Here is a 17,463-nt window from a genome sequence, read left to right as displayed (position 1 = left end):
AAACTAAAAGGACCTTTAAATATTTTTAACAAAATATCACTATGGTCTTAGTTACTGAATGAGCAAATTTGCTTCTGTGGCAACTACAACAAGTATTTATTGAGCACCTACTAAGTGCCAGCACTGATCTTGTTGTTGGGGATATTTTGATGAATTAGATAGGCAAGATCCCTGCTCAAAGAATTTAACATTCTGGAGGGTCAGAAGCAATAAGAAATTGTAAGAAATAAGAAAAATATCAGATATTGAAGCATATATGATATTATGTTTTCATGATAAAAATTGAAACTGACATTTTGGTCTTGAATTCTGCAAATTGAGTCAAATTATGTATTATTATATTTTCAGGTTTGAAGACAGTGAAAAACAAATAGATTATAAGTCATTTTTCTCTGCCCTGAACTGGAGAAAGAATCCAGTGCCTGAATTGCAACCAGCATCATACCTTAAAGAGGTAAAATGAATACCTATTTTAAAAACCATCTGTGGTTGCTTCCCTTGAATGTTTAATATCCTTTATCTTTAAATTATTTTTCATGATAAAATATTAACATTAGTGCTTTTGGAAAGGGTGCTTATGTGTTTCTGGGTATTTGTGTTAAAGGCTAATTTACTTTTCATGCTGAGCAAACATCTGCTCTGTAAAAGCATGACTTTTCTTATGCAGCTAAATTTTTTTTATCCTCGGTTCCATCCAATTATATGGAAAATAGGATAATAGGTTACAGTTATAAATAGATATAAACACTGTTATCAAGGGATTCTGGTAACATCATCATAAGCCACAAGAGCAAATCTCAAGTGCCTATGGCAAGAATCCCTAGGGTATCCATGGCTGTGCACACAGGTTTGCCATGGGTGAAACGATAGAGTATGGGGATGCACATTTCACAGTGAAGCCAAATTTTAAATCAAAATTCTGTAGAAAAATGCTTAGTTAGGGAAAACAAAGTTCACGTGATCAGATGGTGCTCTCAGCATTGTGGAATTGTCTGAATTCTCTAAGATCTCTTAGGACCAATTATCTTTAAGAAGTGGGCGGGTGGGTGGTGGTTTGTTTGTATTTTAACATGCTCCAGAAATTGATTTTCTTGAGAAAGTCCCTTGATAAAGCAAATGTCATGTGGTTGATTCTCCCAGAAAGGAGGCATTTATTTCTCCTGGTCTCTGCTGAGCAGCTCATTCTGGCTGGAGCTGGTCTAGTGCCCCTGGGAGTTCCCTCAGGCATGTAGCTCGTCCAAGGGCAGCCATAGAACTTCCAGATGCTTGGGGGAAAGTAGTAGCCTTTGGAGTCAAACAGAGCTGGGTTTGAATTTTGGCCCTGCCACTTACTTAGCTGAATGACTCAGGGTCAGTTAAGTTACTTATCTTGTTCATTTATGAATGTAATCCCCAGATAAATCAAGATTAAGTATCAACTCTCATCAGGTTCTCTGCTCTAGGCTGGGGTCCAGAGACAAAAATTGTCACTGCTACCTTTGAGAGGCCTACTACTGATGGGGGAATTGGTATGCTCATGATTGGAGTGTGGCGTGATAGAGCCTGCATGGGATTCTATGGGATGAGGTGTGGTAGCTGCTTCTAAACAGACTGGGGGGAACAGGAAGTATTTTCAGGGGAGGTGACATTTGAAATTTCAATGATGAGTAGTAAGAGTTAGCCAGGTAGGAAAGTGACATGGTCTGGAAAAGGCATTTCTAACAATTCTCTGGACATGGGACAGCATGGTACTTGTACAGAACCAGGAGGAATTGATGTGGCCAGAGGGAAGGCACATGGGGAAGAGGTGAAAAGGATGAAGCTGGAGATAGCTGTAAGGGTGACATTTGAATATTGTCCTCTGAGGTCTGGAGACCACTGACTAACTTCAAGGAAGACAGCAACATGATCAAGAGTGCCCTTTACAGGGAACTTGCTTTGGCTGGATGGTGGGTAGACTGGAGGTGGAGTCTCACTCTGTCGCCCAGGCTGGAGTGCAGTGGTGGAATCTCAGCTTACCACAACCTCCACCTCCTGGGTTCAAGCAATTCTCCTGCCTCAGCCTCCTGAATAGCTGGGATTACGGGTGTGCGCCACCACACCCAGCTAATTTTTGTATTTTTAGTGGAGACAAGGTTTCACCTTGTTGGCCAGGCTGGTCTCGAACTCTCGGCCTCAAGTGATCCGCCTGCCTTGGCCTCCTAAAGTGCTAGGATTACAGACGTGAGCCACCACGCCTGGCCATGGAGGCTCTTGTCCTGTTGTCCCCATACATAACAGCAAACACTTAAAGCATTTACTGTGTGCCAACTACTGTTCTAAGATCTCAAAATCACCTAGCTTATTTAATCCTCTTAGCAATCTTAGGTGTATTTATTATTCCCAGTTCAGAGATGAGGAAGTTAGAGAAACAGCAATGTAAGGCAGAGTCAGAATTTTAACTCAGGTCTGTTGCTGCGGAGAATAAAAAAGAAAACTGTCCTTTAAATATAATTATTTTTGAAGACATTAGATTGGATTAACCCAAATCTGAAATACTATTCACAAAAACAAATCAATACTGTCATTTGCCCTGATAACTCTTTCATTTTTATCCATGTGAATATTTAATTTTTACATACAAATAGAAACATGGTAGATGGGATTTGTATTCTTCTACCTTTTCATTGAATGTTCTAGTAGTCTGTATTGACTGTGTCCCTGTGTCCCTTTAAGACTGCTCTCCAGAGCCCTCTACCGTGCTCTGACCCTGCCCAGGGCAGTCCTTGGCAGCTGACCTTTGTAGGCCACATCAGTGGGTCCCCTACGCCTCCAGTTGGGTTGACCAGTGGGATGCACCAGCAGGAGAGTAGAGGGTGAAAGGAGAGAGAAATCTTCTTCCTCCCTGCCAGTCACAGCAGATTGATGGCCTCCTCCTTCCAAAGTCCACAACACTTCTCTAGAGGCTCTTTGCATATGGCTGGTCACTCCAGGCTCTGGTAACCACCCTCATGTACCCCTTCAGCCTCAGGTGGTAGTAATGGCTCCCTGCTGTTATAAACCCAGGGGACTAGCCCCTGTTGGTTTTCCTAAACAGTTCCCACAACTTTGTAACTAGTCACTTTATTAAACTCTCCTCGATTTCCACAGTTTGTATATGTCTGCCATTTCCCATGAGCCCCTGAATAATATACAGGACATACCTATTTTTGCTATAAACCTTTGTCATTGTTTTCCTTACTTTCTACTTCTGTCTTTCCTCTTCCATTCCTCTCAATCCACCACCCAAATGTTTACCTCTGTGTTGGGGATTTTATCATTTCATCATGTATTGTACAAAAATAAGGTCATACCACATGCATTTTTCTGGAGTGTGCTTTTCTTTCTTAATCATGGAAAATTTCCCTAGTTTAATATGTATAGACCTAAGCCATTCTTAATAGCTTTATTATGAATATATAATAATTTACTAATCTCTTTTCTCTTTTTTTTTGAGACGAAGTCTTACCCTGTTGCCCAAGCTGGTGTGCAGTGGTGTGATCTCGGCTTACTGCAACTTCCACCTCCGAGGTTCAAGTGATTCTCCTGCCTCAGCTTCCTGAGTAGCTGGGACTACAGGCACACGCCACTATGCTGGCTAATTTTTTTGTATTTTTAGTAGAGACAGCTTTTCACCATGTTGGCCACTCTGGTCTTGAACTCCTGACTTTGTGATCTGCCCGCCTCGGCCTCCCAAAGTGCTGAGATTACAGGCATGAGCCACTGCGCCTGGCCCTATAAATCTGCTCTTTATTGACAGGCATTCAGGTTGTTTTTACACATTTTGCCTCCGAAAACATATTTTACTACTTTAATTTTTATTTTCCTGATGACTATTGAGTTTGAATGAGATCCAGTCATCTTTTGGTACTACAACCTACAGTAAGAAAGATATTTTTTTCATAACACAGCATGCACATATATAACAGAACAAAAGTTTCACGGATTAATACTGTTCTGACTACATGTGGTTCAGTATGATACATTCTTTTCTTTTTTCATTTCTCTCTTCCTTTCTTTTCCTTTTTCTCATTCCCCACCACCTCTTTTTCTCCTCTCTTTTGAATGTTGTTCGTGACCCATTACATTGATTTCATGACCCACTAAAAGATCACCATCCACACTAGAAGAGAAGTCACTGCATAGGAAGGCCAAAGATCCACTCTGCCTTTAATCACCCCTCCCCAGTTCCATCACTTTTCAACTCTTTCAACTGGGACAGGTATCAAGCCGTGGACCTCAGATGCTTTTGAGAGGCAATGTGGAACAGAAGGTCTCCAATCACAGGGACCCTAGTTCAAATCCTTACCTCTACGATCAACTAACTGGATGACTTTTTACAAAGTACTCAACCTTTCAGGTTTTCCCATCTCAAAAATGGTGATAAGAATAGTTCTTCCGTTAGGGTTGTGAGGATTAAGGAAGTCAATATACACAAGTCATTTACCACAATACCTCCCCCATGGTAAGGGCTTAAGTGTTAGATGCTATTATTTTTTGTAAAATGGAGATGTCTTACTTGCCTCAAGTCAGGGGACTGGGCAGTCCCTGCCAAGGTTAAGATGGGAGATTCTATTCTTTAACAGCAAGAGAATGGTTCTAGGCCAGGAACGTCACATCAGAAACAGCTTGTGCTTCAGCACTAGGTTCTTCTAATTGTGATTCATTTACGGTGGGAAATTTAGTCATAGGGCCTCATCAATTCTGCTGATAAAGCCTAGAAATATTTCAGTCTGCAGGAGGCATTCAGAAAGGACTATTCTTTTTCAGCCAATTAAAAAGAAAAGAAAAATAGACATAAAATGGTACCTGATCAATTTCACCAATAATGAGAACTTAACTAGATTCCAAAGAGTTCAAAGCACTCTGGTACTGATAAGCTTGTTATTATTTCATAAAGAAGACATAAAATACCTTGGGAATGTTACCAGTGAGTCTATAATCTCATGTGAAAATATTTAGCATGAAGGGGTTGAGCACAATGTTGAACAGTTTATACAGTAGAATACAGGAGCAAAAAGTATGATATCTACTGACCCATGTAAGTGTGCTCAAATGTTATTAATAATGTTGAATAATGCCCTGAAACACTGCTGGGTCAGAGTTTGTCACAGATGGGGCTCTCCAGGAAGCAGATGGAGTCTAATGTGCAGGATGTTTATTTGGGAGTGTCCTTGGATCAACTCCCATGGAAAGTAGGGGAAAAAAAGAAGAGTGGGCAGAGGGAGAAGTCGAATTGCAATGGAAGCCCAAAGATAGCCTTGGCCAACCCATAGGGAGCTCTGGAGTTAGCATGTCTTTTCAGCGTTATCCTGAGTTGGGCCAGAATGGCCTGGCCTTTGTCCCAGTGGTTTGGTTCAAGAAGAGATATGACTTTGTGCAGCGTGGCTCTTTGCAGCCAAGACATGTTTGTAGCTCAGGAAATCTAGGAAGGGGACTCCCAGCAGCTGGGCTACCAAATACCTCCTCAAGGGGATTCTGGATAGTACATCACAGCTTGTCAAGCAACTACTTTTGAAGCCCCTGTTGACTGTTCTTGGTATCAACTGAGAGCCTGGCAGTGTGACAGCCTCCTCCCCAGCTGGTTCCCTGGTTATTTCCCGATCTTCTATTCATGGTAGGGAACTGAGAGGAGAGTGGTTATGCCATAAGAGGCCATGGTGGAGTCAGACCAGATGTGTAGGTCCCGGGAGTGGAACTGGGCAGAGAAAACCTCCCAGTTAAGACTTTCGGGATTGCCAGCGTTTGGGCAGTCTTCCATAGCCAGCCGGTCCCATGTAGGGCTTCAGAGTAAGATCCATCAGGTTGTGAAGGCACCCCAGCCCTGAGTGTGAAGTGATGAGACCAGAGGTCTTTTGAGAAGAAGGAATGGCAGGCTGAGCTCCCATGTGGAAGCAAAGGTTAGATGGAGGCCCCAGGGTTGGGAAGCTGCACCCTTCCTCCAGTATATGAGCTGGACAGGCTGGCTTGGGTTAAAGTTTCAGAGGTGTTATGAAGAGCTCTGTAGAAGTTACCAGGGCAGGCTACCACCTGGAACCTGGATATTTTTACTCCTGGGCTGCATATTGTCATCAGCAGGATCTCATTTCTGGACTGGGAATCTTATTGAGAAATAAAAAAAAAACTTACTGGCTGATGAAAGCTGAGTAGGCTTCAGTACCAGATTCGACTCTAATTCTGTCTGCATCAGCGTGAATGGATAGGATGGATGTTATGGGTGGAAATTTGGGACACCTTCCCAGTCTAGTGTGACTAACCATCGTGGGGTGAGAAGGGAGAGGCCAGAAACCAGGAACAAGACCACAGGCTTCAGCCAACCACAGGCTGAGTAGGGGTGTGGTCTGGTCCATAAGACTTGAGATTGGAAGGGAGTTGTAGCAGGGCATCTCTCCAAAACAGTGAGTATAGTGATGGGAAATCTTGAAGTTAGCACCATTCGGCAATCAGAGGGAGCCACTCAGCACGCTCAGACCAAGCTTTCACCCTGCCATGGGGTCAGAGCTGGCTAAGTCCCTATACCCGTGAGGTTACAGCTGGAAATACACAGCATACTCAAAGGGATCCTGGAGATGGATTTGTTAAAGGGACTGTTGACAGGGTGGGTAGCGTTAAGGGAACCAAGCGGTGGCGGGGCAGGGAAGGGGGGTGGAGCACTCAGGGACTGGCAATAACAGGAGAAACAGGGAGGGACTGGGGGACTGGTGTTATTGGAGCCCAGCAGAGGAGCTGGAAGTATAGCAGCAGGTAGAGTAGTGTAGCTACTATAGCCACTCCCAAACCATGGCCTGGCAGGGAGGGAACAGGGTGAAGAAGTGAAATCCATACTCTGACCTCTTGATTCTCCTGTTTTCTGATCTCCTGATGCTGCTTCACATTGGCTGAACCCGCCCAGAAGCCAGAGAGCAAGGAAGCTTGAGGAGTGATGCAATCCACAGAGTCAGTCTCCCAGGGCAGAATGCAGAGTGAAAAGGGCAAAGAATGGATCTTGAGGGGCAAACAGACTGACCCAGCACAATCTGTTAGCAGAATAAAGCCTTGAGCTCAGAACAAGCCCCACAGCCAGTATAAAAGCCAGGTCTACACTAACTGCTTCTGGGGCTTGGTCTGCTGGATTTGAGGACCAGTTTCCTGGACTCAGAGGTGGCTCCCCTCATGTGCTAGTTAGGTGGCCTCAGCTAGTAAGAATAGGGGTCAACAACAAACAAGGAGAATTTAAAGAGTACTATAGTGTAGCTAGTCTAGCTTTGATTAGTCTTACTGCCCTCTGGTGACAGGTTTTTCCTACATGGTTGGATGTAAGCTGTCATCCATCATGACTGTTGGCTATGGCCTGTAGCCAATGGCCTGTAGCCTGGATTCTCATTGGACTCCCTTGGTTATCCCTCTGCCTGGCCCCGCAGCAGCCCATGGTGAGCCATGGGGCTGTAATTTAACTCTCACTCCATTATGTGACTATCTATGGTCTCAGCATGTTGCCCTGGCACTATCATGGCCTGGAGACCCCACTTCCATTCTATTGTGTTTGCTCACAGATGGTAGCTGTAAAACTGGCAGAATAGGTCCCACTGTTTAGAGCCTGTCTTGGTTAATCTCAGAAGTCACGTTTTAAAAAATAACACTAAATCGGTTCTCATATAAACTTTATAACTTACACTGTGTGTCTGGCATCTTATCTTTCGACATTTCTGAGAAAAATTGGATGTGGCTTCATTTTACGAACATCATAACTGCAGAAGCATTAGCAGTCAGCTCTAAAGCAGTCTCTTTCACAATAGGATGATATAAGGCCTTGGCATCAGGAAGTAGGGGGCAGTTGGGTACACCTTGGGAAACATCTTTGGACACCCGCCTTGTTGAGACTCTCCTTTTGGCATTTAGAGCATGGAATAACCTGTGACATTTTGTTGTCCCAACAATCTTGCAAGAATAAGTATTATCCCCAATTTATAGATAGGAAGCTGAGGCTCAGAGATATTCCTAATGGTAAGGATTTATATAGTCGGGCTGGTGCCAATTTTTTAAATAAGTAAAGTTATTTCTCATATTTGTGGTTGAATGTAACAGTCAAAATAAAAGGTTGTTAACCATTCCTCTTAGACTTAAAAAATAACTGGCAAACACATACTGGTGATCTAACACAGAGCAATAACCTAGTAGGAAATGATACTCCAGGAATCCACTTTCATCTACAGCATCCGTTTGTATCCACTTGAATTGTGCACGTAAGCCTATCATTGAAGCCCAAAAACCCACATCTCCCTGAAAACTTTACTTGCCCTGCATTGCACTTCCAAGGAAAGGTTTTGTTTAGAAACTACACCTGTCTTCTAGCTACAACTCACACATAGATGACAACTCTGTTGAAGCTTTGTCTAAGGAAAGGGGAGACAATCATGAAATACTGGCATTGCTGTAAAGTCAGAAATGTGTAGAAATATAAGCTAATCTTCTGGCTTTATATATGAGCTTTTCCTTGCTATCAGAACGCTCTTGATTATCTCAAGAAATATTCGCAAAATCCTCTTCCCCAAATTTATTTCAGTTTGATTTGCTTAAAATTTAATTGCTTTTATGATTTTGTCAAACTAGATTATTTCTAAAGCCATGTTAACTTTATTCGAAGGGAGAAAATCTGAGAAAACCACAATTTTAATACTGTACACACCACTGGCCTTTTCCATAAATGTATAGATATTTCTCATAGAACCATCCTTTTCCTAGAGAGTAGAGGGGAGTAACATGGTGAAATCACTAACATGACTCTATCTGCCTTGCATTTGGGAGGAATAAAAATAACCTTGCTTCAGTGAAGCATGGAATTTAATTGGCTCCCGATCTTTTCCCCTCATGCATCTGGTGGCCAGTATTACAGTAGAAAATTTTAAACTAGAAGGAGACATAATCCAATTAAATTTCCTTTTACAAATGTCAAAGCAAATGAATCTAGGGCCCATTAGCTCACACACAGCTTTGCTATTCTCACTGGGCAGCTGCTGTTTACTGGGTTTTCACCCAGTGCCATCTTTGCTTCCCATTTCAAGGGTGTGCGATTTTACAGATCGGCAGCTACGTTTTTTCACCACTGATGAACGAGTAGTTTATTGCCAACTGGTTTTACATCTCAAGTGCCTCGAGTGACGGCCAGCTTGGAAGATGTCATAGGGCCTTCTTGGAGACAATTATTCCCATTTTAGAATCATGATTTTTGTATCATTGAATTTCACTCTGCATTTCATAGTTCTTCCTTCTTCCAGAAAACACTATGTAGCATGTATTGTTTATGCTCCAGATTACATCAAGTTTTCTTCTGAGATTTGGGTGCTGTCTTTTGAGTTATCTGGAAGTGACTTGGAGACTCTGGATCCATCCAGTTTGCCAGGAAGTTGCTTTGTTTCAAGCTGCGCTGTGGCTTTCTTAGACATATTCTTAATTTTGATAAATGGAAAATTGCTTAGAATCTACATCTGACTTCCTCTAGAAGCAGACTTGGAGACAAAGATTTAAGTGTAAATCATTTTGGGAGGAGGAGTGAAAACACTAGTAAGGGAGTGGGAGAGTGAGAAAGGAAAGGGAAGGAGCTACTAAAGGCATATTAGCAAGCCAGTTACAAATGTAGATGACGTAGACGATTGAGGGTTTTGTTTTGTTTGGGGACAGGGTCTCACTCTGTCACCCAGGGTGGAGTGTAGTGGTGCGATCATGGCCCACTGCAGCCTTGAACCCCTGGGCTCAAGCAATCCTCCTACCTCAGCCTCCCAAGCAGCTGGGACTATAGGCCCACACCACCACACCCTGCTATTTTTTTTTTCTTTTGTAGAGGCAGGGTCTCACTATGTTGACCAGGCTGGTTCAGAAGTCTTGGCTTTAAGTGATCTCCCACCTCAGCCACCCCAAATGGTGGAATTGCAGGTGTGAGTCCCCACACCTGACCTAATGATTAGAGCTTAATGCAACTGGGAAACACTGACACTTCAGAGTCATCCCACCCAAAGTGCAAGGGAGCTGTGGTATTCATCCGTCAACTCCCATCAGTCACTGAGGGCTGTTCTTGAAGTGGAGGAAAGGAAATAATTCCCTGGCACTTGTGGCTTGCCACAGGGACAGCCAAATCAAGCCTCAGAGGCCAAAGAGAAGCCCAAGGGCAAAGGAACGCAGGTGCTGGCAGTTGGAAGTCAGGTTGGTGTGCTCCAGAGTGGATGGAAAGGATGAGGGGATAGGAAATGGTGCTGACAGAGCCCGCTACACATAGACAGTTAAGATCCCAAATTCCAAACCTGCACTGCCAGAGGAATCTGTCTTACAGAGACACAAGTAAGCTTGTTCTCACTTGGAGTGGGTGGGATCAACTTCTGTGGATGACTCCTCCTGTTGTAAAAGTACCACGCAGTTATTCCAACTTAAAATTGATATGCACTGCTGGGAAAGCCATATGATACGAGTTTTCTTTGCATTGCATAGCGTAGGATTAATAAAAAGTCAATGAAGACAGTATTTTAACTCACTGCCCGGATTTTCATAAAGATTCTATAATATTTGGAACATTTGCAGATTTATTAGAAAGTACAATTAGGCAGTGGTAATATGTGAATTTCTTATGTTGCCAAAAATGTCTTCATTTTACCAAGGGGCTGGCCATGAGATTCCTTAAGTAGATCCAATTATAGACAAAATGATGAAGAAAGTGTCTTTTCCTCTACTTTATTGATGCCCCTCACCCCATCCCCTGAGCCTTGGAAACCTCCCGTTTCCTAACCTTCCGTTGGTCCCAAATTTGATTCCATTAGTCCATTTTAAGCCAACAGGTGTGATAATCTCCCTGAAATTGGGGGTTGGAAATAGATGGACCTACAGCACTGCTAATGTGCTTCTGGCATTTATGAATTATTTGGACAGAAAGTCACTCCCACCCGGAACCTAAGGAAGAGTGACAAAAGGAAAAGTAATCAAGGGAAGTGGTATTGATTCGAAAGAAAGAGCACAATGGGGCCGGCGTAGTCAGGAGAGCTTTGTGAGAGCCATGGTGTTTAAAGTGGTCAGGATTTAAAGAAATGGACTATTGTTACCTTTTCATCTTAAATTATCCATAATTCCAAATCTCATGAATATTTACTTGAGTTTCATTGTGCCCAAGTTGCTAACAAATTTGATCTCATCTCCAAATTCTTGCGTTGTCATGATTGCATTGTAAGTTCTATTATTTTCTCTTTGTTGTCAGCATTTAAATCACAATTCCTTGCTCAAAAAATAGAAAAACAAAACCACTTTTGCTAACTCATAAGCTATGAGGCAGAATCTTCCAGTCCTGACCTGTTTCATAAGTGGATCCAGTCCCCGAATAATTTCATCATATTTATATGAGCTACATAATGCATTATTTCTGTGTTGAAAACTTTTATTTAAAAGACCTATTAGAGGATGGTGATTTTTGAAGGCATATATTTGTGCTGTTTCTCTATAATGAGATTAAATTTACAAATATCACTTAAGAGCAAATATTGCTGTAAGTTTTGTAATGAAATTTTTGAGGACATGTTAAATAGTGGAGTTGAATGACTATTGATCTTAGCCTTCATTGATTAAAATATATTTGGTGTGTGTGTGTGTGTGTGTGTGTAATGGTTTACTACTTTTTGATGTAAGTAGTAAGTAGTAAAGTAGGAACTTTGTTTTACCAAGTTCCATGTGGTATGAGTTGCACAAAACACCCCTTAGGAGTGGGTTTAGCCATCAGCCATCTGAATGGTCATTTCCCTCTTCATACTGCCAGTTGGTGATTTGGGCTCAACTTCTGAGAGGCAGCATCCTTGAGAGAGAAGAGTAGTGTCACTTCAAGAGCTGCCTTGTTTTCTACTTAACTTTTCTTGTTGGAAGTGTGAGGAACAAATGTAGCTATGTAGGATGAAAGCCAGCTGCTTCTGAATAGATCCTTCTCAGCTCTGGAGGATAGCCCGGCAGATGAGCATAGTTCTGCAGCTCCACTGCCCAGGTTATTATAATCCAGGCTTCTCCACTGACTGGAGGTTTGACTTGAGACAATCTATTTAATCCTTCTGTGTCTCAGTTTCTTTTTCTGTAAATAATCATCATAATATGTATCTCTTAAGTGGTTTCTGTGATGATTAAATAACCTAATACATGTAAAAACACTTAAAAGAGTATCAGCCATGTAGTAAATATCCAATAAGTTTATTGTTATTCCTATTACTACTAGGTGATTACAAGATTCCTACCTATAACCCTGCACAAATCTGCAACTAGTTTACCATTATCATAAATCATCTCTTAAATTAAGGTTTTACACCTGAATTAGAGATGCTGGTACTTAGTTCTCTTCTGATTCTGTGACAGTGTTATCAATTGTCAGTTTTACATATCACTCATATTCCAGTGACTTCTATATCTTTACACAGTTCTGGATTCTAGCTCTGTGCTATATAGAACCGTATTTACAGATATTTACCAGAATCTTCACCTTGATGTCCCATGGGCACCTGAAAGAAAAAATGCCCACAGTTGAACTTAGAATTTTCCTCTGAGCCTTGTTTTCCTACTAAAAAATGTTTTTAAACTTTTCCTGCTTTCCTTATGATATTACATTGGGTTGAATATTGTCCCCTCCAAAACTCACATCTACCCTAAACCTCAGAATGTGACCTTATTTGGAAATAATCTTTGCAGATATAATTAATTAAAATGAAATTATGCTGGATTAGAGTGGACCCTAAATGAAGTGATTGGTGACTTTATAAGAAAGCCGCATGAAGACATATTGGTATACACAGAGAACACCATGTGAAGTTGGAGGCAGACTTTGGAGTGATGTGCTTACAAGCCAAGGAATGACTGCCAGCCACCACCAGAAGCCAGGAGAGAGGCATGGAATAAATTCTCACTTAGAGCCTCCGGAAAGATCCAACGCTGCCAACACCTTGGTTTTGGACTTCTGGCCTTCTGAACTGTGAAAGAATAAGTTGCTGTCGCTTTAAGCCACTTACTTTGTGGTACTTCATTACGGCAGCCCCAGGAAACTAATAACAGACACTGTCAACTATTACTAAATTTACAATTCTTAGAACCATCCTTACATGTGTTAGTTTCCTAGTGATGCCCTCACGAAGTAACACAGACTGAGTTGCTTAAAACAACAGAAATTTATTCTTCCACAGTTCTGGAGGCTAGCAGTCCAAAATCTAGGTGTCAGCAGGGTGGTGCTTTCTCTGATACCTGTGTGGGAATCCTTCCCTGCCTCTTCCTAGACTCTGATGGTTTGCTGGCAATCTTTGGTGTTCCTTGGTTTGCTGCTGCAAAACTCTAATCTCTGCCTCTATGGTCACCTGATGTTTCCCCTGTGTGTCTCTGTCTTTACCTGGCTGTCTTTTTATAGGGAGGCCAGTCATATTGGATTAGGGTCCCACCCTACTCCAGTATGATCTCATTTTGCTCATCTTAATTTACCTAATTACGTCTGCAAAAACCCTATTTCCAAAGAAGGTCACATTCTGAGGTACTAGGGATTAGGACTTCACATACCTCTTTTGCATGAGAACACAACTCAAGCCATAGCACTACACCTTCCTTTTGTCACCATTTCAAGTTGATCCCCTTCTAGCTATTTCATGTTCTCCTGCAGCAGTGTCTCTCAGAGGTAGCTCCTGTCCTCCATGCCCGCTTCAGCTGCAGCAAGTTAGCTAATCAGTTTCTAATCAGATTTCTGTCATTTCCCTGGCCAAGACCTACCAGTGACTTCCCCTAACCACAGCCTCAAGTATAAACTAGCACAGAAGTCCAGAAGTTTGGCCCCAGCTTCTCCTTCTAACCATCTCCCTTGCTACTTTGCACCATGTGCCACAAACCACACTGGGCTACTCACCCTTTCTTGAAAATAGATTTTAGATCTCCAGGCCTTTGCTTATGCTGGTTCCTATGCCTGGAACACCCTTCACAACTCTAAACCCTCTTTTGAACTGTTTTTCATCCTATAAAGTGCAACTGAAACACCACTTATTCAGCTTTCTTCCAAAATTCCATCACATCAAATTATGGAGCCTTTACCTATGTTTCTGTGACACCTTGTGATTCTGGATACTAATGTAACACTAGTAAAGATGTAGAACCTCTTATCTACAACAGTTAACCTTGACAGTAGAAATACAAGCAACCATATGTATGGACTTCGTCTCCTGTTGATATTAACCATTGAAGCATATGCAAAAAGTTTGTGTGTATGTATATACATGTATTTACATATTATATAAAATGTGCATCTGTGTGTGTATATGTATACACACACACACACACAAAGTGGCTTATCTGCATGATCATACCATGATGATCCAGTGTTCTTTTCATTGTTTACTGAAGAAACAGTAACCAACCAGCCAGTATAGCTACCAGTTTGTATTTTAAAAATTGGGTTCTTTAGGTGGCAGTTCACGTCTGTAATTCCAGCACTTTGGGAGGCTGAGGTGAACGGGTAACTTGAAGCCAGGAGTTTGTGAGACCAGACCAGTCCGGCCTATATGGTGAAACCCATCTCTCCTAAAAATACAAAAATTAGCCGGGCGTGGTGGCATGTGCCTGTAATCCCAGCTACTCTGGAGGCTGAGGCACGATAATCACTCAAACCCGGGAGTCGGAGGTTGCAGTGAGCAGAGATTGCGCCAGTGTACTCCAGCCTGGGCAACAAAGTGAGACCCTGTCTTTAAAAAAAATAGTAAAATAAAAATAAAAATTGGATTCTTAAGAAAGTATAGGGGGATCTATCACTATATTCATGCTGCATAACAACTCCTTAAATTTCAGTGGTTCGCAGCAAGACACATTTCTTTTTCTTGTCTATGGGCATGTAGGTCAGTGAAGCATGGCTGGATTCAGCTAAGCTTGGCTCTTAGTCCGCAAGTCCATCCTGGTCTGATCCACCTTGGTCATTCTAAGAACAGCAGCATCCTGGGCCATGTTCTTTTCATGGTGATGGCAGAGGCACAGAAGGCCAAGCCAAATGATGCCAGCACGCTAGAGCCTCTGGCCATGATATGTCTGCTAACAGTACATAGGTCAAAGCCAGTCATGTGGACCAACCCATATCAAAGGAACAGGAAAATATACCCTTCTTACTCCACGGGAGGTTCTACAGAGTCATATGACAAAGAATGTGGGCACATAATTCTTATACGGGCAGGGAATGAAGAATCAAGAACAAGTATCCAGTGAACCACAAAGTCCTTATGAACCTAAAGTAGATGGTAGAAATTTTCACTTTGCAAATAAACTGTTTGGTGTGGAATTTTCAAAACTGTACTTTGAAATGTGGTTCTAATCATATCCATTTTTGTTTTTTTTCTAGAGATGTGAAGATGTTTGGCTTGGTATGCCATCACCTATTCCTGCGAAATACATTGACTACTGGACCTTTTTGAAGGACGTGTTTGGCTTAGAAAAAACCATGCCAGTGTCGGTCAGTTCTCTATGATTTACTTCTCTCGTTTTGCCACATTTACTTTAGTAGATATAATTTCATTGAAAACAAAAAGCTGATAGGCAAGTTCAGCCAAGTCTGAGGATACAAAACCAATGTGCAAAAATCACAAGCAAACTTATACACCAATAACAGAGAAACAGAGCCAAATCATGAGTGAACTCCCATTCACAACTGCTTCAAAGAGAATAAAATACCTAGGAATCCAACTTACAAGGGATGTGAAGTACCTCTTCAAGAAGAACTACAAACCACTGCTCAATGAAATAACAGAGGATACAAACAAATGGAAGAACATTCCATGCTCATGGGTTGGAAGAATCAATATCATGAAAACGGCCATACTGCCCAAGGTAATTTATAGATTCAATGCCATCCCCATCAAGCTAGCAATGACTTTCTTCACAGAATTGGAAAAAACTAAAGTTCATATGGAACCAAAAAAGAGCCCACATCGCCAAGTCAATCCTAAGCCAAAAGAACAAAGCTGGAAGCATCACACCACCAGACTTCAAACTATACTACAAGGCTACAGTAACCAAAACAGCCTGGCACTGGTACCAAAACAGAGATACAGACCAATGGAACAGAACAGAGCCCTCAGAAATAATGCCACATACCTACAACCATCTGATGTTTGACAAACTTGAGAAAAACAAGCAATGGGGAAAGGATTCCCTATTTAATAAATGGTGCTGGGAAAACTGGCTAGCCATACTTAGAAAGCTGAAACTGGATCCCTTCCTTACACCTTATACAAAAATTAATTCAAGATGGATTAAGGACTTAAATGTTAGACCTAAAACCATAAAAACCCTAGAAGAAAACCTAGGCAGTACCATTCAGGACATACGCATGGGCAAGGACTTCATGTCTAAAACACCAAAAGCAATGGCAACAAAAGCCAAAATAGACAAATGGGATCTAACTGAACTAAAGAGCTTCTGCACAGCAAAAGAAACTACCATCAGAGTGAACAGGCAACCTACAAAATGGGAGAAAATTTTTGCAACCTACTCATCTGACAAAGGGCTAATATCCAGAATCTACAATGAACTCAAACAAATATACAAGAAAAAAAAAAAACCCCATCAAAAAGTGGGCGAAGGACATGAACAGACATTTCTGGAAAGAAGACATTTATGCAGCCAAAAGACACATGAAAAAATGCTCATCATCACTGGCCATCAGAGAAATGCAAATCAAAACCACAATGAGATACCATCTCACACCATTTAAAGTGGGGATCATTAAAAAGTCAGGAAACAACAGGTGCTGGAGAGGATGTGAAGAAATAAGAACACTTTTACACTGTTGGTGGGACTGTAAACTAGCTAAACCATTGTGGAAGTCAGTGTGGCGATTTCTCAGGGATCTAGAACTAGAAATACCATTTGACCCAGCCATCCCATTACTGGGTATATACCCAAAGGATTATAAATCATGCTGCTATAAAGACACATGCACACGTATGTTTATAGGGGCACTATTCACAATGGCAAAGACTTGGAACCAACCTAAGTGTCCAACAACGATAGACTGGATTAAGAAAATGTGACACATATACACCATGGAATACTATGCAGCCATAAAAAATGATGAGTTCATGTCCTTTGTAGGGACATAGATGAAGCTGGAAACCATCATTCTCAGCAAACTATCGCAAGGACAAAAAACCGAACACCACATGTTCTCACTCATAGGTAGGAATTGAACAATGAGAACACATGGACACAGGAAGGGAAACATCACACACAGGGGACTGTTGTGGGGTGGGGGGAGGGGGTGTGTTGCGAGAAGTCAGGGACCCCAAACGGAGGGACCGGCTGAAGCCATGGCAGAAGAACGTGGATTGTGAAGATTTTATGGACATTTATTAGTTCCCCAAATTAATACTTTTGTAATTTCTTACGCCTGTCTTTACTGCAATCTCTAAACATAAATTGTAAAGATTTCATGGACACATCACTTCCCCAATCCACACCCTTGTG

General features: G+C 41.8%; 1 protein-coding gene across 1 annotated transcript in view; it reads left to right on the top strand.

Annotated features, from left to right (window-relative positions):
* The window catches only part of LOC129462644 (EF-hand domain-containing family member C2-like), a 154,248-nt gene extending 137,002 nt beyond the window's left edge, over window positions 1-17,246 (top strand). Inside the window, exons 18-19 of the mRNA XM_055242783.2 lie at window positions 349-454; window positions 15,341-17,246. Coding sequence (XP_055098758.1) covers window positions 349-454; window positions 15,341-15,466 — 232 coding nt within the window. The 3' untranslated portion in view covers window positions 15,467-17,246. The remainder of the gene's footprint in view (window positions 1-348; window positions 455-15,340) is intronic.
* The last annotated feature ends 217 nt before the right edge of the window (window positions 17,247-17,463 follow it).

The sequence above is a fragment of the Symphalangus syndactylus genome, chromosome 14, assembly GCF_028878055.3.
Source record: "Symphalangus syndactylus isolate Jambi chromosome 14, NHGRI_mSymSyn1-v2.1_pri, whole genome shotgun sequence".
NCBI lineage: Eukaryota > Metazoa > Chordata > Mammalia > Primates > Hylobatidae > Symphalangus > Symphalangus syndactylus.
This window is presented reverse-complemented; position numbering and strand designations above follow the sequence as displayed.